The sequence below is a fragment of the Perca fluviatilis genome, chromosome 4 (genome assembly GCF_010015445.1).
Source record: "Perca fluviatilis chromosome 4, GENO_Pfluv_1.0, whole genome shotgun sequence".
Lineage (NCBI taxonomy): Eukaryota > Metazoa > Chordata > Actinopteri > Perciformes > Percidae > Perca > Perca fluviatilis.
The window spans coordinates 39644698-39670450 of NC_053115.1; the positions used below are offsets into that span (position 1 = coordinate 39644698).

Genomic DNA, 25753 nt, shown 5'->3' on the forward strand with positions numbered 1-25753 from the left:
TAGCCATTAAACCGCGCTCTATCCGTTTTGGCCTGTGCTTCTTCGGGTGAAACCGTGCGTGTATTCAAGGTAAGCGATTATTTTCACTGTTGATGTAACGTAAACTTTTCTGTGTCCATGTCCCCGTTGCTAGTTTAGCACCATTTGCTGAAATAAATGACCATGGCTTAGCTAGTTGCTACGTTGAGACTAGCGTTAGCCGTGGTAGCTAATTCTGTGGTTGGCATGTAGCCACGGCTATCGCGACGCAACACAATAATTGACTAGCTAATGTTTACCAGCTGTGCCGTGCTATCATATCAAACAGTGCTCTACTGGTTGAAGTAGTGAGAGTTAGCTAAAGAAGCGGGTCAAGTCTTCGAATTGTTGCTAACCTCGAGCTATATTGCTATGTTTTCTCCAGGTTATTTTGAATGGACAGCTTTGTCGCTGATAAGCTAACTGACTGGCGGCTGTCTGAGCTGACAGAGAATTTTAGAGGTGAGCATTTTACTCTTACTGCCCTGACATAATCTCTCTATACCTAGACATGTTTCTTTAATGGGGCTTGAATGTGTCGGTGGAAGATTTTGTGAAAGTTACAACTTCTTCGACAGTGGGGTATGCATATCCATATAGCTAACCCTTATAGTTAATGATACTTGTGCCTTGAAAATTCAATGTCTCTGATATTTTCAGATTATCTTACTTTTGGAAATATTTAAATATCTGGAAATTTAAATCTGTAATGTCACTTGTTTGTTTATTTACTGAAAGTGTTTTTTTTTTTTTTACATTTACAGGCCATCCACAAACATAAAAGAGGCCCTGGCGCTATCATTGGTTCAGACATTCCCTGAATGATGGATCAGAAATTGGCTGTGAGTTTAATTATCTTGGTTCATATGGAATTTGATGCTGGAATTTTTTTTACACACAAAGATGTGAATGCACTATAATAAGCAATGGTGTCTAATGAGATGAAGCGGTCATACGAGACATAATATAGTGTATGTGTACATGTATCATTTTCTTTAATTTTGCTTTTAACCCTTATTTCTCTTATCAGTACCTGATGTGTGTTATCTCTACTGCTAAACTTTGTAAAAGATTAAAAAGGTCCCTCTTAGATATGGAAAGTTCTGTCTTTTTTTTCTTCCAGGAAATATGGTATTTATTTATTTATTTTATGTAGATTTCCAGAGACTCCAGAATGAAAACCAAGCTCTGAGGGAGGAGAACCACACCATGAGGGAAAGCAATGCACGAGCAGGTGAGAATATGCACTCTTTCTTAAATTTTACTTTTTTTGTGTGTAATTTAGGTTCAAAATTACCATATGTCTTTTCATTTTGTAGCTTCGGATGACAGCGGCTCACTTCAAGAGCAGGTGAAGCAAGTTGGGACAATGTTGAAGACGTTTGCTTGCACTTGGCAATCAGGTAAACTTGCAAACACCTGTGGTTGTTGGTTTAATTCCCACTGGGGCCACCTGTACATGTAGTAGACCTAGATATAAATGTCATAGTTTAGTAGTAGAGGGACCAGGACTGACTACTTTATTCTTTTATTCTGGGAACCCCTGTAGGTGCAGATCAGACCCTAATGCTGCGACGTCTTGGAGAGTTTGGCGATGTTGTGCGTAGCATGGACAACAAAATGGAAACTATGCAGCAACATTTCAGTGCCAATGTGTCTGTTGGAGAGCCACTGATGAGGCGGTCCAGGTTAACGTTACGCGTTAGCTGAAAGGAGCATCTGACCGTGAAGGCGGAAAAAGGCGCCGCACAGCTGAGAGGGACCCACAGCTGACCCCTTAAACCTAGGCTGACTACTGACACCCCCTTATCACTGACAACTGGAACACTTTCTTTATCCTGCAGTCAGTAACATCAAGAAGCCAGAAGTGCCAGACTACACTCACCTAATCCACACTATTCTCTGTGGAAATTATTTTTTCTTCTTTTTTTTTATTCCCCATGACCCTGCCTTGAGGGCAGCGCCTTGGATGGATATGGGATGGTGAGATTGTTTGTCCTTTATACAGGCGCACGAGGGATCACTGAAGATATGCCCATTTTGCACTGCCTCATTTTGGAGATCCCGTAGTCAGGCTTGAAAGACTGATTATCATTACTTAGACTGTCCTGCAATTCTTAGCCCACTACCCCACGCAGACCCCAACCACTCCACACATTCTGATTGGCTGTGTTCTCTACAGCCAGATTTCCTGCTGTTAATTGTGTTTGTTCCCACTTGTTGTCATGTGTAAATTGAATGTCAAAATGTATATTACCTGGTATCCTGCACATTCTTTGATACCAAAGATCTCAATTACTTCCTATACAATGTGCTGCTTATTTCATTGTTACAGTGCTTAACTATTCTATTTATAAATATAGCTTGTAAATCCTAGATTATACCTCTAATACTTGATATCTGCACATTATCTGTTCTGGTACCAAATATTTTACATAACGTGACTTTAGTATTGGCTTATTTCATTCAGTCAGTGCTTAACAATGGTATTATAGTTTGTAAATCCTATTTCATACCTGTTACTTGATATTGCACATTAACTAGTACCAAAATTCTACTTTCATTCCATCAGTGTGCTTAACTGTTATTCTATTAAAAGTAGCTTGGAAATCCTATTTCACCAAATATTCTACTTACTCTGTTGTTAACATTTGCTTTTTTCGTTTTGTCACAGTGCTTAACTTTTATTCTGTTGTTAAATAGAACTCGTAAATCCTTGTCACAAGTCAGCATTGCAGTTATGTATGTCTGTTCTACTACTGTTTTTACCTCAGTATGTATGTATGTGTAAATATATAATGTATATGTGTGTGTGTATTTAAGTGATCTGACATGTCTTGTTTCAATGACAGTTACTGTACTTTGAAATGTGGAATTAAAACGCCAAATGGAAATTTGTCTGGTTTGATCAATCATTATTCTTGATAAACTGCATGCTATAAATATTAAATATAAATAAATGAATATATATATATATATATTCATTCATTTATTTATTACTCGCTCGCCTCGCCTCGACTCGCTGTGCGTCCGTTTTCCATTGCAGATTTTAAGAATCGCCTCAGCGTGGCTGGTCGTCAGAGCGACTGCCGTGGGCGTGGCTTAGTAGCTTGCTTTCCGTTGCTTTCCCATTGACAAATCCCCGCCGCATTTCCTGGTTCTCAGTCTCCGTGAACAACATGATATCAAAGAGATAGTTAACGTTTACTGCTGCAGATTTCCCACCGTGATCACATATATATGACTCTAGAGTCGCTACTCGCTTTGTTTCTCTCACATATATATGACTCTAGAGTCTCTACTCGCTTTGTTTCTCTCACATATATATGACTCTAGAGTCTCTACTCGCTTTGTTTCTCTCACATATATATGACTCTAGAGTCGCTACTCGCTTTGTTTCTCTCACATATATATGACTCTAGAGTCGCTACTCGCTGCGGAGATAATCGCTGTCACTCTCTCACTTCTCCCTCGCTCACCCACTCCCCACACACACACACATACGGCGACTCAACACACACACATCACACATTACACACACCAGCGCACCAGTATAACCATCAGGCCACTTGTATGCTACAGAGAAAGCTCTGCGTGGAGCCTCCGGCAGCAAAAACCACCGCTGGCTAAACTATTTAAAAATGCCATCTGTCGCTGGCAATGCGGTGATCAGTGACGATTCTTTCCGACCAGTCAGCAGCCTGCAAGGTTTCACGTCACCTTCTCGGCTCGCCTCAGCTCGCTTGGAACTTCGACTGAGTAGGTGCTAAAAAAAGTATCTGTTAGCAGGTACCAGGTACTTTTTTTCGTAATGGAAAACCAAAAAAGGCGAGTCGAGGCGAGGCGAGGCGAGGCGTGTAGGTACCATGTAATGGAAAAGCACCAACATTAAGATTAACTTTCTTACCATGTCCAAGTGTTAGTCCAGACAAAGTCAGCAGGCATAATACAATCGGCAGCTTCGGAAAGCTTAGACCAGACATGCATCCCTGTCCAAACCGGATCTGCCCCGACGTAACGTTAACTTTACTAGCAAAACGGTGCAGCAACAAGTGGATCTCTCCCTTTTCTCTTAATACATCCATCATCTTTCAGTCCCAGCACAGACCACACCAGGCGGTTCAGGAAGTGTGTTAAAAGAGAACACTTCAACGGGCTCCGGACACTTCCGTTGCGTGCTGCGTTTCAGTTGAGCTGGTAAGTTGTAAATTTTCTGATTCTGAAAGAGTTGCACTTGAACACACCTGAAGTTTGTACAGCTGACTGACAGCACATGTGCTCCATCTGCGCCTGCGTATAAATGAGAAACCGAAACTGGAAACCTTTCCATGGTTTAAGCCTATACACGGGTATCCCGTGACGTCACACATTAAAGACGGCGCCATCTTTAGGACCACCCAGGGACTGGAAGTAAACAGGTAAAATATGCCTTCTATCTGCTGTGCCGTGGGCTGTGATAACAGCAAGTCAAAAAAATCGGGATATACGTTTTATAATATTCCTAAAAATACTGAAAGGAGACATATATGGTTAGCTGCCATTAAAAGGGATCAGTGGACTCCCACAGAACACTTCAGACACTCCTTAAAGGAGAATTCCGGGCAATTTTCACGTTAATCTTGATTGCTATATGTGTATGAGTACTGTCGATAGCAAAAAAAACGAGCCGAATCGGTGCTAGCAACACGGAGCTGCTGCAGCTAATGGCGAGAGCCCCACTCAGCTAAAACAGCAGTTATGGGGGCATAAGATAAAGAGTGCCTTTGTGCCTCTTAACAGACACAAAATGCATTAAAATGTCTGTGCAACATGAACAGGGACCTTACATGACAACAAGATGCATTTAGCAACTTAGCCATTGTTTAAATTCACCTACCCTCTTAGCTGCTAGCTGCCGTCTGGGATGAGTGAGTGTGTTCAGCCAGGCTCCGGTAATAATCATCACGCAGCAGTTCCATGTGTATTTGTAGCATATATATCCATTTTGTGTGCTGTCGTTGGTGAATATGAGTCTCTGCAGTGGCGAATTGTGTGGTAGTTTCCTTAGCCAGGCTAGCAGCCCGGACCGGCATCCTTCTCCTTCCTCCCCGCATTCCTCGCCTGCTGAGGCGGATAACAATCCTACAAGTGCCCGCTGGTCTGGTGGAGGTCTTCCAGAAGACCGTTCAAGCCTTCGCGGCGAAAATTTTTATTTTATTTCACCCTCACAAATAGGTAATTGAGCACTGTAGTGGTTATGACCATATTAGTGACTATGTAACTACATGGAAACGGACCAAATTATGTTTATGCCCTGTACAGTAAAATAGTGTTTTATACTGCTAGCTGTAGTCTCGCGCTGAAGTCCCTTGTGAATTCAGCTGTAGCGTGAAAAAGGTAAATAACACAGGTACTTTTTTTCGTAATGGAAAACCAAAAAAGGCGAGTCGAGGCGAGGCGAGGCGAGGCGTGTAGGTACCATGTAATGGAAAAGCACCAACATTAAGATTAACTTTCTTACCATGTCCAAGTGTTAGTCCAGACAAAGTCAGCAGGCATAATACAATCGGCAGCTTCGGAAAGCTTAGACCAGACATGCATCCCTGTCCAAACCGGATCTGCCCCGACGTAACGTTAACTTTACTAGCAAAACGGTGCAGCAACAAGTGGATCTCTCCCTTTTCTCTTAATACATCCATCATCTTTCAGTCCCAGCACAGACCACACCAGGCGGTTCAGGAAGTGTGTTAAGAGAGAACACTTCAACGGGCTCTGACACTTCCGTTGCGTGCTGCGTTTCAGTTGAGCTGGTAAGTTGTAAATTTTCTGATTCTGAAAGAGTTGCACTTGAACACACCTGAAGTTTGTACAGCTGACTGACAGCACATGTGCTCCATCTGCGCCTGCGTATAAATGAGAAACCGAAACTGGAAACCTTTCCATGGTTTAAGCCTATACACGGGTATCCCGTGACGTCACACATTAAAGACGGCGCCATCTTTAGGACCACCCAGGGACTGGAAGTAAACAGGTAAAATATGCCTTCTATCTGCTGTGCCGTGGGCTGTGATAACAGCAAGTCAAAAAAATCGGGATATACGTTTTATAATATTCCTAAAAATACTGAAAGGAGACATATATGGTTAGCTGCCATTAAAAGGGATCAGTGGACTCCCACAGAACACTTCAGACACTCCTTAAAGGAGAATTCCGGGCAATTTTCACGTTAATCTTGATTGCTATATGTGTATAGTACTGTGTGTATTCGATAGCAAAAAAACGGAGCGAATCGGTGCTAGCAAACACGGAGCTGCTGCAGCTAATGGCGAGCCCCACTCAGCTAAAACAGCAGTTATGGGGGCATAAGATAAAGAGTGCCTTTGTGCCTCTTAACAGACACAAAATGCATTAAAATGTCTGTGCAACATGAACAGGGACCTTACATGACAACAAGATGCATTTAGCAACTTAGCCATTGTTTAAATTCACCTACCCTCTTAGCTGCTAGCTGCGCCCTGGGATGAGTGAGTGTGTTCAGCCAGGCTCGGTAATAATCATCACGCAGCAGTTCCATGTGTATTTGTAGCATATATATCCATTTTGTGTGCTGTCGTTGGTGAATATGAGTCTCTGCAGTGGCGAATTGTGTGTGGTAGTTTCCTTAGCCAGGCTAGCAGCCCGGACCGGCATCCTTCTCCTTCTTCTCCCTTTCTCGCGCTTCCTGCGCCCGCTGAGGCGGATAACAATCCCCAAGTGCCCGCTGGTCTGGTGGAGGTCTTCCAGAAGACCGTTCAAGCTCGGGCGAAAATTTTATTTTATTTCACCCTCACAAATAGGTAATTGAGCACTGTAGTGGTTATGACCATATTAGTGACTATGTAACTACATGGAAACGGACCAAATTATGTTTATGCCCTGTACAGTAAAATAGTGTTTTATACTGCTAGCTGTAGTCTCGCGCTGAAGTCCCTTGTGAATTCAGCTGTAGCGTGAAAAAGGTAAATAACACACTGCAGGTTGGAGGAGCGTAGTGTGTGAAAAGTGACGATCGGAGGTGTTCACAAGGGAAGAAGCTTAGAGTAATGTAACTATGGAGAATACAGAAGATTGAACACATGGAAGAGGCTTTTGAGTTTTTAGTTACATAGTCACTAATATGGTCATAACCACTACAGTGCTCAATTACCTATTTGTGAGGGTGAAATAAAATAAAATTTTTCGCCGCGAAGGCTTGAACGGTCTTCTGGAAGACCTCCACCAGACCAGCAGGCGCCTGTAGGATTGTTATCGGGCTCAGCAGGCAAGGAATGCGGGGAGGAAGGAGAAGGATGCCCGGTCGGGGCTGCTAGCCTGGCTAAGGAAACTACCACACAATTCGCCACTGCAGAGACTCATATTCACCAACGACAGCACACAAAATGGATATATATGCTACAAATACACATGGAACTGCTGCGTGATGATTATTACCGGAGCCTGGCTGAACACAAGTAGTATTAGAATGGCGTTTTCGCGCGTGCATGTGTGACGTCATCACACGCACGCGCAAACCTGCCATGTAATTTGGGGGTATGAGCGTGCGTGATGACGTCGCGGACGCGCGTCCTTACTCGCGGTCGCCATCTAGTGGCCGAATACGGTAGTGCATCTAATCGTCGAAGCTGCGCGCGCATACCGCGAACGTGATGACGTCGCGGTCGAACGTCGGCACCCCACGAGTGCCGTCTAGCGGACGAATATGGGCAGGCATATCACGAAAGTGATGACGTATGTAGTGCGGTCGGCCGCTTCACCGCAACAGGGGTCTGGTGTACTTGAGAGGAGGCGGCATCTGCAGACGACGGTGGACTCATTCATAGTGCGTAGACGTGTAGCTCCCTTTTTACCACGTTTCGTTTTTCCACAACAAAAGGCCATCTGTAGTTTGTCTTATGTTTTGGTGAAAACAACTAGGGATCGTTTTTCAGCAGTACATTGTTTAGCCTTTTGTTTTTAGATGCTTTTTTAGATAGTCTGTTAGCTAGCTTGCTACCAAGTTTTTCCACATCAAAAAAAGCCATCTGGAGTTTCACTTTTTAATTCTTCTTGGTGCAAGCCACGCTCCCAGCTGGCATTCGACTGACATTAAACGTTTAAATATTGTTGAAATAATGTCAGTTTATGAAAAAACATTAATTCAACGTCAAAACAACGTTGAACACCAAATAGTTGAAGTGGTGTTGTTAACTCACTTCGGATTCAACATAGAAATATCAACAATTTTTGAGTTTTACGTCAAATCAACATTATTTTTACGACCATGACTTTTAAACATTTTGTTGAAATATATCAGTAGAAAAATAACGTTGTTCCAACATCTAAACAATGCTGATCAATTAACTGTTGAAAAAGTGTTGATACATGAATAATGATACAACGGTGAAAGACCAACTCTGAAATTAAACGTTTGTTGAGTCGTGGCAAAGAATTTCTTCTTTGGTCGTGATAAAAGCGCTTTCTACATCTCCCAGCGTACTTTGAGAGCAACTCCAGTCCGATTGATCATTTTGCAATGTCGTTCAATAAAAGGGCTTGATTGGAGGACGGCGTTTGTCCGTCAGACAAAGAGGGTGAGTAGAACTGAATTCTATTGGCTCTGACGGTTCCAGACAACACCCGCTTGCGCATGCGCAAAGTGGGTCTGTGTCGTCATCGTCAGGCTAGCTTAACCTGGACCGGTTCGGATTGAATTTGGGGGTAACAGCTCAAACGGTAAGCAAAGTTTTTGAAGTCACATTTTATAACTAGAAAATTCCTAAATAAATTTTGAGTGTGTCTGACTCTGGCCCATATATTAATACATATTGTGTTAATTAATATTGTGTGTATGGGCAGACTAGCTAGTTTAACCACGAACCGCCGTTGTGTGCTAGCTAACCGCCAACAGCCTGTGTGTGTGTGTGTGTGTGTGTGTGTGTGTGTGTGTGTGTGTGTGTGTGTGTGCGTGCCGCATACCACAAAACCGCCGTTGTATGCTAGGGAGTGTGTGTGTGCGGCGTGGCACATTGACACATTTTCCATCCACAAACTTTAAAAATAAGGTAGAGATTTCACATTCTTCTTCCTTCTCTTTTCCAGAGATTTGGAAGAACATGACCTGAAAGTCTCCTTCAACGGTGAGTTGTCCCCATACCTAACCCAACCATCTATTTAAATCTGAAAGTAACTTACTGCACTTCTGAGGTGTGTGCAGGGCCTGAAGTTAACTTTTTTGACCACCAGCCTGCCACAGTGACTTTTTACCAGCCAGTTGTTGTTTTTTTTTGTCTCATAAAGGTGAAAAACAGGACTCGCTGTGTCTCTATGATCCTGTCCTGTCCTATTCATGGTAGCTGTGTCTCTATGATCCTGTCCTATTCATGGTAGCCTACTCATGGACATTGTAGTAGGGGGCACGTGTGATAATACTGCATAGGGATTCACATAGACAGTGAAAGTTGCAAAAAGTTTACATTTGTTTTAAAGTTCTTTTAAAAATAAAAAAGGAAACTTTTGGGGCCGAATAATAATTATTACTATTGATTAATTACTCTGGCTGAGATTTCCTTAGGAACCAAAAAAGCTCAGGATGCTGCAAATGTTGGTATAATATGAAAATGGCTGGTGGATTTAAGACAAAAAATAATAATTTATTGAATGAATCAAATATGAACATATCTGTCACGCGGTGGCTTGTTGATCTTGACATTGTTAGTTAATTAATTGTGTGTGTGTGTGTGTATGTATGTGTGTGTGTGTGTGTGTGTGTGTGTGTGTCAGTCGCGGGGAGAACGGAGCCAGATCCGCCGCGTGCAGAGAGCCGACAGGATTGAAACAGTGACTTTACAGTGAAAAATCATTAGAGCCGTACATTGATTGAAAATGTCTACATGTTGGCAGGATGGTCTGAAATGTTTTGCACGGTCTTTCGCTGGCACGTTTTGTTGGTAAATGTGAGATGTTTGAGTCACACACACGCCTCGTCTTCATAACAGAAACAAGGAAATGAATTTGACCCGTTCTCACTCCCGCGGTCGAGTGGCTGTACGTGGGACTGCAGGGATTGTTCGCGGTATGTGAAAATGCTGGTGGTCGGTGTTAATTTCAGGCCCTGGGTGTGTGTTTATGCTAGTAGTAGCTAATGTGCACCCCGGAGGACAACAAGTGCTATAAAAAACAAAGACAACAAAAAGGGTTAAATAATTAATCTTGTAAAGTGCTGGCAAAGTTTCATTATGACAGTTGGCTTGTTCACCTTGGTGACCACTACAAACTCCTCGTCCTCATCATGTGCCTGCTTGTCATGTCAAGAAGTCAATGGCTGGCCGTAACTAACTTTATGTTCCTTTTTGTATTAGTTTATAGTGATTATGTTCCCTGTCATATACTGTCATGCACTCCCCCCCACACCCCTACTCACTCTCTGCAAAATTTTCATAATGAACTTGATTGCAATATAATATTCTAATATAAATCTGTTTTACCATGGCAGAACTATGACAAATAAAATGATGGCCATAATGAGCCTCAGAGGAAGAAGTGGGAAGGTTGCCTTCATGAAGACTCATCTCTACAAGATAATCTGTGGTGAGTTTGCTTTAACATATAAGTTTTGGGAAAATGTTTTAAATAATTGAATATAGTAAGCTGAATAATAATTCATAAGAAAAATCATTTTAGTTGGAGGACTCTACAGAGCATGCTCTAATATTATATATAATACTCCATTCTGGGCTCTAGACTAACTTCTCTACCGGCAGCACTGGTTACTACCAACTGCCTTTTGTTGCCTCCCCCAAAGCACATGATTATCAATGACCTTGCACGTTGATAAATACTAATTTATATACTTGAAACATTGGCAATGCCACAAAAGTTGTAATATTTTAATTTGAGAGGTTAGCGTTTGCTAATACTTATCTGTTTTTTGTTTTTCCCTCATCAGACGCTGTCTTGAGCTCATATGATAAAACTACAACAAAAGTAGACAAATACATGGCCAAATACTTGATATATGCACCAGAGGCGGGGTGGCAGTGGCAGAAAGAAGTAACAAGAAGGGAAGATTTAACCAGCAGTGTTCAATGTTGCCCAATTTTGGGCCCATTTTTCTAAAGGTTAAAGTTCGACACGTGTAAAATTATCTTGCGTGAAATGTTGGCACACTTGCAGCTATGTAATAAATCATGTTTCTTACGTCAGTGAAATGTCTTTATTAATCTTCTTCCTGGTCTTGCTTTGACCAATTGGCTTCTTCCTAGTGTTTATGTATCTATTTCAAGGTGTTTGGTGTTACTGTTGAGCACATCAATACTTTAGTGAAAACAGTTTAACAAAATAAACTATGTTGAAAAGCAGGACTTTATAGTGACGTTGAAATTTCAACGTTGAGTTTAGTTGCAAAATCTAAACTAAAATCAATGTTGATTCAACGTTGGCAAATTCACCTATGTTGAGAAACGTGACGTTGGAATGATGTTGCTATTTCAACGTTGATTAGATTTGCAAAATCAAAACAAAATCCAATGGTTATCCAACACTGGAACCTGACGTTGATTCAACAGTGACTAGACGTTAAAATGCCAACTGGGCTGTTTCGTTTTTTCAGCAATACCTACAAGTGGTAAGTACATTTAAAAAGCAAATCTTGTGTTTAAGAATGTTCAAAGATATTTAATTCATTCAGTCATTCATGAATTAGCTAAAACTTTGACCATGATTTAAAAGAGTCACTAGCCATAACACGTGATGATTTTGGGTCTGGTTATACTCTATTTTGTTTTAATTTGGAACCTGACGGTGGGGGGTCAGGAAACGTTTCACTGATTAAGAACGGTAACGTTCGCTTGGAAGTTCGGTTCAGAAATTCCCTTCCTAGGACTGTGACCCTTATCTGCTATTCCGTTTTTTTTATCTAACAGAAGGCAAGTCCTATTGGACCACTACTGAAGATGAATACGATTGAACTCACTATTACACTATTACACAAATTTCTTAGGAGTAATGCCATGTGATCATCTCCCAAAAAACGTAGTTTGTAAATTACCCGCTATGTTAATTGTAAATACACAACCCAGTAATATGCCGGGTGAACACTGGCTAGGTATTTACATTACAGAGAACAAGCATGGTTTGTTCTTTGATAGCTTTGGACATCCACCTACCTTTTTTCCTCAGGAAATTAGCAATTTCCTCTTAAAAAACTGTGTGGAGATGTACCATTCAGCAATCCAAGTACAAAATAATTATTCTACAACATGTGGACAGCACTGCATTTTCTTTTTATGTCACATTCAGAAAAAGATTCCTTATACAAAAGTATTGAGCATGTACGGCACCAATCTTGTATGCAACGATACAATGGTCAGCCATTTTGTTTTGTATTTTGCAGAATACATCCAGATGTGTGTCATGATCAGAAATTTAAATGTGTACAATGTTCATGCGCCGCCTATAGGTAAAACAAATTTTTTCAAAAAATAAAGAATGTGGAATATACAGGTCTTACAAGGTCTTATTTTTTTGTTGTTTATTTTAAAACAAGATTATACATAAAAAAAAATGTATTCAACAGATACAATTAATGTAAAAAAAACATGCATTTAATGTCACAGGTTAACATACAACACCTCATTTTCATATGCTTGAAGAAATTATCCCCCCTCAATTGAAGAAAAAAAAAAAGTTTACATACAACACAACATTTTCACATAGTTGAATAAAGAAAACACCTGAATAGAAAAAAAAATAATAAAAAAACAGATTTTAAAAATAAAAATAAATTTATGTCAAACACATTCATTTAATGTCACAGGTTTACATACAACACTTACTTTTTCACATAGTTGTATAAAGAAAACACAGCTCAATAGAAAACACCTCAATAGAAAAAATAATAAAAATAGGTTTAAAAAGTAAAATTGAAAAAAATATATATATATAAAAAAAAATTGTGTAATAGAAAATAGGTTTAAAAATGAGTGTAATAATAGAAAATAGGTTTAAAAAGTAAAGAAATATAAAAATTAGTATAATAATAGAAAATAGGTTTAAAAAGTAAAGAAATATAAAAATTAGTGTAATAATAGAAAATAGGTTTAAAAAGTAAAATATTACAATTAGTGTAATAATAGAAAAATAATAGAAAAGATTAAAAACTAGCCCAACGTGTCTTAGTATTGGCTGGTGTAACACTAAAGGTTCTAGGAGTACTAGTTGATCTAGGTGTGCGAGGGGGTCGTGAAGCCGTCATAGGCGTTTGTGTATTAAATACAGGGGCCATTCTTATTGCTCTAGGAGTGCGCGGGGATCGTGAAGCCATCATAGGCGTTTGTGTATTAGTTTCAGATGATGCCCCCGTTTTAAAAGCCTCAATAGAACGGCGTACGATAGTGTTTGGGATTACAGAGAGTGGCACATTTAAACTAGCTAACGTTTTTAAAAATATGTTCCACCCTTTTGGTCTAGAGCGGTCTGGAACATTATTATGGGTTGTGACACTTTTCAGCAGATCATACAGATGACTGCCTGGAACGTTCTTATTTTCAACAACTATTTCCCCATGATTTGTCCAAGATAACTGATCATTGTGCCGGGATAATGAATCCAATATGTATTCCGCATTTCTTTTGTTTCTTAGAGGCATATGTTTCAACATTTCTGTCTTTAACATATTTTCTTCTTCATCTTTTGAATCATCTTTTGAATCAACTTCAGGCATTGATAATGTAAGCACACTTTTATCGCGTTCACCCCGTTTTACCAGGACAAGGTACCTCTGTAGAATACTTGAATATCTCTTAGCTTTTTCATATACATCCATATCAGGTTGTTTCAATATATCACCCATGGCTCGGTCCAATTCACTTTGTACAGACTGTCGCAGAGATACATTAGAGGAGTCCGATGTTTGAGGATGCTGTAATGCTGCTAATTGATTTTGTGGAACCAAAAACATTTTCTGAGTGTGTTCCATCTCAATTCCTGTTGATAAGACTTGCTATGAATGGGATAGCGGCACCCAGTAGAGGCAGTAGAAACCCTCCTGTTTGATTGTCTTTTTCTTTTTTAAGTGTTTAACTTTTTTATCAGCTATTAGTCTAATAACTTTCTTCTTTTTCTTTAACAGCTTGTACTGAATATTAGACAACGGTATGTGACCTCGTAAAATATTCAAAGCTATTTCACAAAGGGCATTAATAAAGTCTGGACTAAGCGTTGCTCACAATGACACCTCTCGCTCCTCGGTGAGGCCTTATGTAGCATGTCTAACAACGTAAAATTCCTCTCCATACGGCTTGACATTATTACACTTTTTTTTAGAAAAGAATAAAAACTCCTGTGGGGTTATCAGAGCTGTTTTTTAATTTAAAAAAAAAGGGTTTTGTTTTTAAAAAAAAAAAAAAAAAAAAAAAAAAATAAAAAAAATTATTATTTTAAAAAACAAAAAAAAATAAATAATAAAACCGGGAACATTTGATGCCAGTAAGCTTATCTGATGTTTATCTCGAGCATTTTTGAAAATAATCATATAATGCGTATTCAAACTGATTGTATTGACCTAGCTTTACCTTGAATAAACAGATTCTGCACCAAATATATACAACTAAGACGTCTATGATGGACATACTGGGTGAAAACTTTTGAACTTCCAAATTATCACATGCTTGATTCATTAAATCGTCTATAATGAGCAAATTATTCTTAGTAGTAGGCAAGAGTGTTTGCCGTTCAGGGGGATTCCGGGAGACCTTGTACAAAATTTATATTCACGGTTTTAAGCAATTGATCGTATATTGGCTGCCAGCATGAATAGATGTATACAATGTTATCAATTTTTTGTGAAATAACAGAGGACATGTTTTCAATAATGTCTTTGACAAAATATGTTTTTCCACAATTAGAGGGACCACTGATAACAAGGCTGAAAGGGTGTTGAAGCCTACCATCAAATCCTGAAACATCCCTAGTAGCCATAAGGGACGGTTGTATAGTCTTGGAGCACACGTCGTTTGTTATAAACGACCTGTACTTTCCTGGTGAGTGTGTCGTTTTTGAGATGGAACTGTTTTTTGTCACGCGTTATTGTGAAGGCTTTTGTGGTCAGACGGTTAGGAGGCTGCTGCTTGGTCACAAAGGATTGAACAAGACCAATTAACGATTCATGTGTGACCACGTTGGCATTTGCGGCATTAAGAGTTACACCCTTGCATTTAACTTGTGTATTTCCTTGAGCGGTCCTATAAGCATAGCATTTAGGACCCCCGGAAACAAACTCTGTTATATAATCCTCGGTAGGATCCCCACAGACTTGAGCGCTATTTAGTTCATCCGTTAAATCGCCAAGGTAAGGCCCTAGAGGGGGGATCCACTCGCCGTCTCTGCTTGTGAACAAAATGCTGTCAGTGTCACAATATGTGACACTGACAGCAACGTTCCTGCAGTTTATCCAACAAGTCATATAGCTCCATGCGAGCATAGGCGGTGGTCATGGCTCCTATAAAAACATTCACGTCTTTTACTCTGGATGCTTCCCCATCTGTGTATCGCCATTGGACGATAGCGACTTCTGGTGAGATGAATGAGAACTGGCGCACATCAAAAGTGTCGCTGAACATGAGCTGTGTGAAGCGGGATGGGTCTGTTATGAGCTCAGCACTAGTCATATTACTACGCATTGCGAATTTTCCCCAAAGACTATTCAGAAGCAATTTATTTGTATGTCTGACAGCTTTGTTAAAACATATCTTGGCCGGATCAAGACGAATGCCTTCATGTGCATAATAGTCATCTATGTACTTTTGTTTTTCGTCTTCTGTCTTGATATGTCCTGGGTATCCTGAAGCCTCTTGCTTACGTTTAAGAAATGTTTTGACATAGGCTTTAAAAAGCTGATCAGTTTTTTCTGGGAAATGCCAAACCTCAGCAATGGAAACAATCTTGTACCCTTTCTCTACGGCTTTCTGTAATTCAAACGTCACCCAAACGCCAGACAACAACCGCTCTTGATCGCTATGTGCGCAAGGTGTTGTTTGATTCATCTGAATGGCACACGCTGCACATAGGGGGAACATAAGTTTACCGTTACAGTGGTAGGGCAACACAGGGTGATACAGGCCTCTGGGTGGTGCTACTGTACATTTCACAATACCAAAGTATGTGTTTATGTCATCAAAATCCTTGTGTATTATTTGGGGATGTCCTATTGGATAATCTCTTTTGGATTGAACAGTTGGGTACAAACTTGTGAAATCATAGTATCTGATCTTTTCATCATTTTCTACCTTGTGGTACAGTTTCATTGCATTTGTGCGGCCTCCAAAGAGGGATTCTCGTGGATTGAGACGCCCTGGCTTTTCATATGTTAACATGAACTCCTTAACGTCTGGGTCGTTGTCCACAGACCGTCTCCAATCACATTCCCACATCACTACAACTTTCAGCTGATGCTTATTTTTTAGAGCAGACACTCTGTTATGGAACTCCGAGCGCAGCTCGCCCTGTTTTTTTTTTGTTTTTGGTGAGAGGATTGATTTCACCTGACGCATAGCACTTATCACAGCCGTGAAAGAAGCAGCCATTAAATTCATAACACGTGTGTGTGTCTTCACAATAGCCATCTACAAAGAACTGACCGAATGACTTTTCACCTCTGTTCAGAGCGTGCTGTATGTCAAGGCCCTCTCTGTCTGCAACATACTCAAGCCACTGTATTGAAACATCAGAACATGTCTTGTTTTGCCTAAGGTAGGCACCTTCGTATGTCAGAGCTACAGAGTTTTTGGGGAGGAACAATGTTTTAAATACACCCATACATGAGGAGGCCAATGTAGCGTATGCAAATGGGTCTAGACCTGTGCACTCGTGGAAGGCCTCTCTGTATATTTTGCATGCTTTAATCAAAACCGTTACATCGTTAACACAATAGCTGAGCAGCTCTTTTCAAAAGTCAAAAGGTGTGTTGCGGACCGTAACGTACCACTCCATGAATGTTTTCTTAGATGCGTCGCTCATAGCGTCATAACCATATAGAGCTGGTGCAGGATAAGGACCAATATAATTCTCATTCTCTCGCTTGTTAAATTCATGTGGGAAGAATCCTTTGAGAAGATTGGAGAACCCCATGGCTGCAGGGGTTTTAGATAGAGCCATAGGAATAAAACTGAACGAATCGATCCAACGCTGATTGAAAGCAGAATCGATCATCAGAAGCACCCTAGAACCGCGCATAGTAATAGTTGGACAAAGTTTCTGACTCACCAGATACTCTAAAACTATATAACTGTCAAAACCTGATGCATTGTGTGCTATAAAAGTATAGCCTTTGTATTTCTCCTGTCTGTAGTTCTTAATGAATGAAGCGACGCAGTTTGTTGTTTCGTAGCAGTTTTTTTGACCGTCCATATCCATAACGCATACAAAATTAGCTTCATGGCGACCGCTTTGATAACGTGTTTCGAAATCGTAAAAGAGATACTTATCACTGCTTTCTTTGCGTTCGACGGGTTGTATATAGCAAGAGTGCGTAGTAGCACCTAAAGGCTCTCTACAATGTAGGCATTTAGGTTTTTTACAGATGTGTGGATTTTTCGACACACGATATGTGGCGTGACAGGACTCGCAATATTTGATTTTATCGCAGGGTATAACGCTGTGTTTCCCATCGGGTTTTTTATGGTTTTCAAAACACTGTGTAACACACATTACAAAGCCAACTACAATGGTGCCCCAGAGGGTTCTGGTAGGTCTTGTAACACCCATCGCAAACGTACGACGCCCCAAAAAAAGCCGTTTATTTACGATGAGATAATAATGTTCGTCATGCAAATACAACCACGCTGTTTTCACATCTGGTTGGTCGTGCGTTTTGAAGATTGCGGGTTTTTTACAACCGGCTACATGATGGAATATCACAATTTTCATTTTCAAATTTTTCTGAAAGCTTTCAACATCAGAGAACGAAACTTTATGGGTGTAGGCCAACCCCAAATCACTGTGCAGCTGCTTGGCATAATTCATCTTCTCATTATGCGACAATCTGATATTTACATAATGTGCCAGGCAGAGAGAAAAGCAGATGTTGTCGTTACCAGCGTTATTCTTGGGGTTATACAAAGCATTACCTTTTTCTGACAATATTTAATCGTAACCAATGCTTCCTAGTTTTCGACGCCCCCTACCACTCCCTCCCGACATATTGCGCGCTATTGTCACAATTAATTCTAAAGAGTCATTGGTCAGTGAATTATCGTTACTCTGCATCGCTTGTGCGACTCGCTCCAGAAATGTGTCTGTGTTATAGCCGTCGCTTGAGTTCAACATTGTTTGGATAGGGACATCTACGGCTGGCCCCCTTAACTCAACATTTAAAATGCTGTCCTGTGTTGCAGTGCCCAAAGCCCTCTCTATTAAACCTGTTAAGGTGCTATACACCCTTTCAGGAACACTACCAATATCAGCCAAATCAATATTTCGTAGGTCGACATCTTGACGAAATTCAGCCGCATTAAAAAGGGGTATCTGTCTGGATGCTATTTCGGATGTTACCTTAGAAACGCGCCCCTTACCACACTGTACAACACTCTGAGGATTTTCTGGGGGTGATGGAAGGGGCCTATAAGCGCTTGTGGACGGGTGGTGAACGGTCTGCTCGTCTGTACAGGTTCGTTTTGACGGCTGAACACTCGGAAAACATGCAGGTCTCTTATTACTCTGATCTATGCCTGAGGGGTCTGTATTTGGTGATTGTGTAGCGTCTGTATTGGACTGTGTATTGGATGAATATACGCCTGAAGGACCATTATGTGGCAACTGCTCAGGGGCAGTCCTAACTGATTCTTGTGTTTTCTCACTGTTGCTTTCACTAGCGCTAGCCCTAGGCATAGATCGGGCACAGGCTTCGAATATTTTGGCATGAATCGCACACAAACGTGCAAATCCTGAGGATTGTTTACTGCTCTAGTGTAATCGTCCTCGCATGGCCATTCTAGTTCCTTAACCCTACTATCGTCACACCCACCTAAGGGTTCAGGTTTTTTTGTTTTTTTGGGCGGTGGTGGCATTTTTTTTTTTTTTTTTCTTTGTTTGTTTTTTTTTTACTGTGGGGGGTTATTCATTGTGTTTTTAAGGCATACTATCATAGGTACAATCAGCGTATTGAGAGAGCTGACCTGAGTGGCCAGTGTTGTGCCAAACCCTGTGACCAAATCAGCCAAATGTGCATTAGCTCTGACCTGACTGGCCAGAGTTGTGCCAAAGTCTGTGACCAAAACCGTCAGTTGTGTGTTAGCTGTTTGCAATACATCTAATTTATTCATAAGAGATTTGTTTTGTTTGCGTAATTCGGCTAATTCTGATTGTATTTGTTTATAATGGACATCGGACGCAGGTTGTTGAGGTGTAGTGTTGGCACAATACTCAAAAAGTTTGTCACCCTGAAGCACTGTTATCTGCTCAGGACCTCCTGGGGACCCACCGTATTCAAATGGGTTGTTAGTAATATAATTAGGTACTGCTTGGTTATCAAGGAATGGAACGTTAACCTCTAATACATTTACAGGATTGGTTACTGATGTATTACCCCTGTTACACTTTTTATCTGACACATTTACGACAGAGGTGTGTGGTATACAGCTGACATAGTCTGAGCCTTCCTCGGTGCTATAGATACAGTTAAAGAGGTATTCACCTACATTATATTCAGTCACCGCCTGCAAAGAGGCCTGACTCGATTGGTGGGCTGTAAGCGGGGTCTCTGCTAGTCCTGTGTCTTCAGACCCTTCTCCTGTAGCTTCCCTATTTGGCTGGCGGGATGTATGTGCTGTCTTTGTTAGTCCGATGTCTTCAGAGCCTTCGCCTGCTTCTACGGCCCGGATTGTCTAGATGTATAACAACATATTTTTGGGGTTAAATAAAGACACACACAACACACACACCTCATCAGCTGTCTATAACAACATATTTACACACACACACACACACACACACACACACACACACACACACACACACACACACACCTCATCAGCTGTCTTTTGTAAAGGGTAATCCTTTTGTTCCCTCTCAATGGAGACCCCTGGTGGTTGGTAGGGCTTTGGTGTACTATGTGTGAAATCACACTTAGACGATGACCAATGCAAGGACTCTAAGGGAGCGCTCGCCGTTAGTTGCTAAAACAAAAGGAAAAGCCTTTTTTTTAACAATATATACATTTTATTTAAAAAGCTTTTATAACACTATGTAAATATATTCTTCTAGATACAAAGACGTTTCTCACCTCTGCAGATGGGTTAGGATCGTCAGATTCTGTGTCCGTGTAAGGCGAGTCTGGAACAAAGGAAGGGCGTTGTCTTTTGGGCGGGAGGCCTTTCTGGAATGTCTTCTCAGCCTGAAATAAGCATTAGATTAGAAAAAAAATCTTTATTTTAAATACAATATGCTAATTTTATGTTTTTCTTTTCAACTCACATCAATAGATCTCTTCTTAGATCCCTTCTTAGGCTTGTGTAGACATCAGTTTCTGCTCCACGGGGGTGACTGTGTGAAGTCGTCCTCAGGCGTCAAATACAATGAAACTAAATCTTCTGTAGCCTTTAGTTGCTAAAAACAAAGGAAAGGCCTTTTTAACAATATATACATTTTATTTAAAAAGCTTTTATAACACTATGTAAATATATTCTGCTAGATACAAAGTCGTTTTCTCACCTCTGCAGAGTTGTTAGGATCGTCAGATACTGTGTCTGGGTAAGGGGAGTGTGGAACAAAGGAATGGAGGCGTCTTTTGGGTGGGAGGCCTTTCTGGAATGCCTTCTCAGTCTGAAATAAGCATATAAGCATTAAATTAAAAATTCTTTTTTTAAATACAAAGCAGTATTTTACTGTTTTTCTTTTCAACTCACCTCAATAAGTTGCTTCTTAGGCTTACGATAGCAAATGTTTTTAGGGGTAGCGGCTTTCACAGAGATGGGCATGAAAGCACATGGTCTTTTAACAGGATTGATTTCAGCTACATGTGCTAGGGTGTAGCCATCGCCATTACGTATCCTTTGTCCCGGTAAGGATTGTCTAGACACCTAATATATATATTAGAAAACTACAAAACACAGGGATAAATTAAATAGTAATAAATATTACATCCTGAAAGAGATAAATAAACAGTAAATACCTGTTTGCAGCGTTCTTATTCCTTATTACAGAGGCCTTTTGTTTTATGTTCTGTTGTGTTGGGGTCTGTAGAATAGTGCTACACAGCTCTTTAAAAACAAAAAAACAAAATGAATATAAACACAGTACTAAATCAATTAATGCTGTAGTGTATAATATGTTTTATAGGTTTTTACCTTGTGTTTTAATAGTTTCATCAACTAACACAGCCACGTTAACACGCTCTTTGCAGGAACACCTAATGACGCAAACTACATTATACAACAAAAAAAGAACGTTTTTAAGTCACAAATGACTGAATGAATTAGATACCTTACAATAAGCTTTTTTGTTTAAATTTACTCACCAAACGCAGCCATTTCTGTAGATACGAATCCTCTTTCTTCAGGTCTTTGTTGAGAAAGTTTGAGAACACGAGGCAGCAAGCGAGCTAGCAGAACAGCTACAAAATGCAGGTAAAAAGTGAGCAGACAGCCGTGAAACAAGGAGGTTTAAACACCACAAACCAAACCCTTTTATGACGATTTAACACCCACAACAATAGACCTCGCATTTACAAGCTAACCACTGGTCTAACACGAGTTCTTTTTTAACACTAGCGTCATATGGTACAACCCACTGCGCATTACGACCACATGGTCAAAGTTTTAGCTAATTCATGAATGACTGAATTAATTAAATATCTTTGAACATTCTTAAACACAAGATTTGCTTTTTAAATGTACTTACCATTTGTAGGTATTGCTGAAAAAACGAAACAGCGTTGCTTGCACCAAGAAGAATTAAAAAGTGAAACTCCAGATGGCTTTTTGATGTGGAAAAACGTGGTAGCAAGCTAGCTAACAGACTAGCTAAAAAAGCATCTAAAAACAAAAGGCTAAAACAATGTACTGCTGAAAAAAAACCGATCCCTAGTTGTTTTCACCAAAACATAAGACAAACTACAGATGGCCTTTTTTGTTGTGAAAAAACGAAATGGGGGATAAAGGGAGCTACACGTCTACGCACTATGAACAGATCCTCCGTCGTCTGCAGATGCCGCCTCAACTCAAGTACACCAGACTCCTGTTGAGGGTGGGGGTGTACGACCGCGCTACCGACGTCATCACGATCGCGAGAGGAGCCACCCATATTCGTCCGCTAGACGGCACTCGCGGAGTGCTGACGTTCGACCGCGACGTCATCACGTCCGCGGTATGCGTGCGCAGCTTCGACGATTAGATGCACTACCGTATTCGGCCACTAGATGGCGCTCGCGGGGTGCCGCCGTGCGTCCGCGACGTCATCACGTCCGCGGTATGCGTGCGCAGCTTTGACGATTAGATGCACTACCGTATTCGGCCACCAAATGGCGACCGCGAGTAACGACGCGCGTCCGTGACGTCATCACGCACGCTCATATCCCCAAATTACGTGGCAGGTTTGCGCGTGCGTGTGATGACGTCACACATGCACGCGCGAAAACGCCATTCTAATACTACTACTAACACACTCACTCATCCCAGACGGCAGCTAGCAGCTAAGAGGGTAGGTGAATTTAAACAATGGCTAAGTTGCTAAATGCATCTTGTTGTCATGTAAGGTCCCTGTTCATGTTGCACAGACATTTTAATTGCATTTTGTGTCTGTTAAGAGGCACAAAGGCACTCTTTATCTTATGCCCCCATAACTGCCGTTTTAGCTGAGTGGGGCTCTCGGCATTACCTGCAGCAGCTCCGTGTTGCTAGCACCGATTCGGCTCGTTTTTTTTTGCTATCGACAGTACTCATACACATATAGCAATCAAGATTAACGTAAAAATTGCCCGGAGTTCTCCTTTAACTGACGTTAGCTAGCTATGTAACTACATGGAAACGGACCAAATTATGTTTATGCCCTGTACAGTAAAATAGTGTTTTAGACTGCTAGCTGTAGTCTCGCGCTGAAGTCCCTTGTGAATTCAGCTGTAGCGTGAAAAAGGTAAATAACACACTGCAGGTTGGAGGAGCGTAGTGTGTGAAAAGTGACGATCGGAGGTGTTCACAATGTAAGAAGCTTAGAGTAATGTAACTATGGAGAATACAGAAGATTGAACACATGGAAGAGGCTTTTGAGTTTTTTGTTACATAGTCACTAATATGGTCATAACCACTAGGCTCAATTACCTATTTGTGAGGGTGAAATAAAATAAAAAAAATTTGCCGCGAAGGCTTGAACGGTCTTCTGGAAGACCTCCACCAGACCAGCGGGCACTTGTTGGATTGTTATCGGGCTCAGCAGGCGAGGGAGGCGGCTAGGAAGGAGAAGGATGCCAGCGTTATAGCCCTACTGGTTTCTACTCTAACTGGTTTCCGTATGTTGTGTTTACCTAACAGCTGCCGATGTGGTCCACCTGTGTCACCAGATTCATCACATAATCACAAACATATTACTGGTGATTTTCAAATCGTTTCCCAGATCTACTCGTCGCAAAAATGTTTGTCTAAGTAATCGCCACATCACAGCCACCTACAAAAAAAAAAAAAAGATCTAGAAACAATATAATCATTCAAGTTCGGGTCGAGCTGGTTTCGATCTTGTGGCATAAATATAATAGTTAACACCTGAGTTGGCAGCTCTACGCAGTGAGCTATCGAAGCTGTGTATGGGGCCGCTTCCAGTCACCTATCTATCAGCTACGTCATCACCCAGGTAACAATTTGATTTGAGCTGATCTAAAACAACTGGTTACCTGGGCTTAGTTGAGGAAATACCCGATGATAGTTTTCATGTTTATTTCCTCACATCTACGGCCATATGGACTACTACTTCATCACAGCCACCTACTAAGCTACACATTGTGACTGATACATATGTTTTAACAGTAGCCTAACGATAACTCGTGGTCTAATATTGTCGATATAGCTACACAATTGTTACCACCGAGTCACAGAAAAGTGGTAGTAGGCTACATGACTCAGTTTGAATGCATGGTCTTCATGATATACAGTCGTCGTCTCTCCTTTTGTGTAACCTATATGGTATGGGATATAGTAGCCTAATATACCTCAGAATTTGCAAAATAACGGCTTGTAATACAGTGTTAACCTACTTGAGTTTGGCCGCGAATTAACCAAGCATGTTAATGTGTCTCTAATCGAATCATTCCATCCAAACTGATATAAAGTTGTTCTGAACTCTAACTCTGACACAGCAAAGTAGGTATTGTTAGGTTGTAAAAAGATAAAACTATGCTTATGTATTATGGTTTAAATAATAAATTGAATGCTGCAATCAGGTTATGAAAATAGGAATGGAAACTAGAATGACTATCCTACAAAGGTAAAAACAGCTGGTTATTTCTCTCCCCCTCTCTTCCTGTCTTCTAAAGAATTGATTAGGTCATGGCTGTTATTTAGCATAGTGTAGGAGACTCATTGTCCACACAGGAAAGGTAACTTTTGTCTCTTTTAGGGGAGCCATCCCCAGACGTGATTAGAACAAAGGAAATGCAAACTCTGTAAACTTGAATATAATCAACACTTCCATGTGAAACAACCTTTGTCTGTGATCTGGAGTAAACCTGAAATCAGAGGTGTGTCGTTAACCTGGGACAGTTTCCATTCAGGGAGACACCCACAATTCCAAGAGATATAATTCTGAGCAGGAGAAAGATTCGAGACTTCTAACTGTGACCCCGCCAGGGGAAGCATGTTGGAGTCCGCTGTTTACAGCGTATTGTTTTGTCAGTCGCATGGCTGCAGACGAAACAATGTTTTATGTTTGATTGTGCTTTGACTGTCGTTTTCATGTTGTTTCATTAAACCATCTTGCTTAATCTTTCAATTAGACCCAAGCCTCTCCTTCCTCCTCCAGAAATCTAAGAACGCGTCATTTAGAGAATTCTTAACACTATTGATATTTTTTAATGAGCTTATTCATCTTTAGTGATATGAGTTTCTCTCTGGGTTTAACCCAGTGCGCCCCTTGTGGACAAAATAAAACACCATCATATTACAACATGAGAAACATCACATTCATAGCCTTCATTATTATAAGTCACTTCTTTTTCGCCTTTCTTGCAATTGTACTGATTCGTTTTGAATGCGTTTTTGGAAGTGGCTCGTAATAATTAAGGCTATGAATGTGATGTTTCTCATGTTGTATTGCTGGTGTTTTATTTTGTCCACAAGGGGTGCACTTGGTTAAACCCAGAGAGAAACTCATATCACTAAAGATGAATAAGCTCATTAAAAAAATATCAATAGCTACTTTGCTGTGTCGGAGTTAGAGTTCAGAACAACTTTACATCAGTTTGGACGGAATGATTCGATTAGAGACACATTAACATGCTTGGTTAATTCGCGGCCAAACTCAAGTAGGTTAACACTGTATTACAAGCCGTTATTTTGCAAATTCTGAGGTATATTAGGCTACTATATCCCATACCATATAGATTACACAGAAGGAGAGAAATCATGAAGACCATGCATTCAAACTGAGTCATGTAGCCTACTACCACTTTTCTGTGACTAGGTGGTAACAATTGTGTAGGCCTATATCGACAATATTAGACCACGAGTTATCGTTACTGTTAAAACATATGTATCAGTCACAA

At 40.6% G+C, this 25753-nt stretch overlaps 2 protein-coding genes and 2 long non-coding RNA genes across 6 annotated transcripts in view; 2 read left to right on the plus strand and 2 right to left on the minus strand.

The window, feature by feature from the left end:
* The window catches only part of LOC120557123 (butyrophilin-like protein 1), a 51801-nt gene extending 47670 nt beyond the window's left edge, over nucleotides 1–4131 (minus strand). The window contains exon 1 of the mRNA XM_039797156.1: nucleotides 3926–4131. Within this exon, the coding sequence (XP_039653090.1) occupies nucleotides 3926–4106 (181 nt within the window). The 5' untranslated portion in view covers nucleotides 4107–4131. The remainder of the gene's footprint in view (nucleotides 1–3925) is intronic.
* Nucleotides 1–25753, minus strand: part of LOC120557668 — a 1015838-nt gene that overhangs the window by 307739 nt on the left and 682346 nt on the right. The gene's annotated exons all lie outside the window — the stretch shown is intronic.
* On the plus strand, nucleotides 58–1898 carry LOC120557690. 2 transcript variants are annotated; one of them, XR_005638997.1, is made up of 6 exons: nucleotides 58–69; nucleotides 422–480; nucleotides 783–860; nucleotides 1175–1252; nucleotides 1338–1421; nucleotides 1568–1898. It is a non-coding gene; the product is annotated as an uncharacterized LOC120557690 (long non-coding RNA). The 2 variants fall into 2 exon arrangements; XR_005638996.1 differs by lacking the exon at nucleotides 58–69 and having other exon boundaries at nucleotides 384–480.
* Nucleotides 8624–11041, plus strand: LOC120557689. Its single transcript, XR_005638995.1, has 4 exons — nucleotides 8624–8748; nucleotides 9115–9152; nucleotides 10508–10602; nucleotides 10961–11041. It is a non-coding gene; the product is annotated as an uncharacterized LOC120557689 (long non-coding RNA).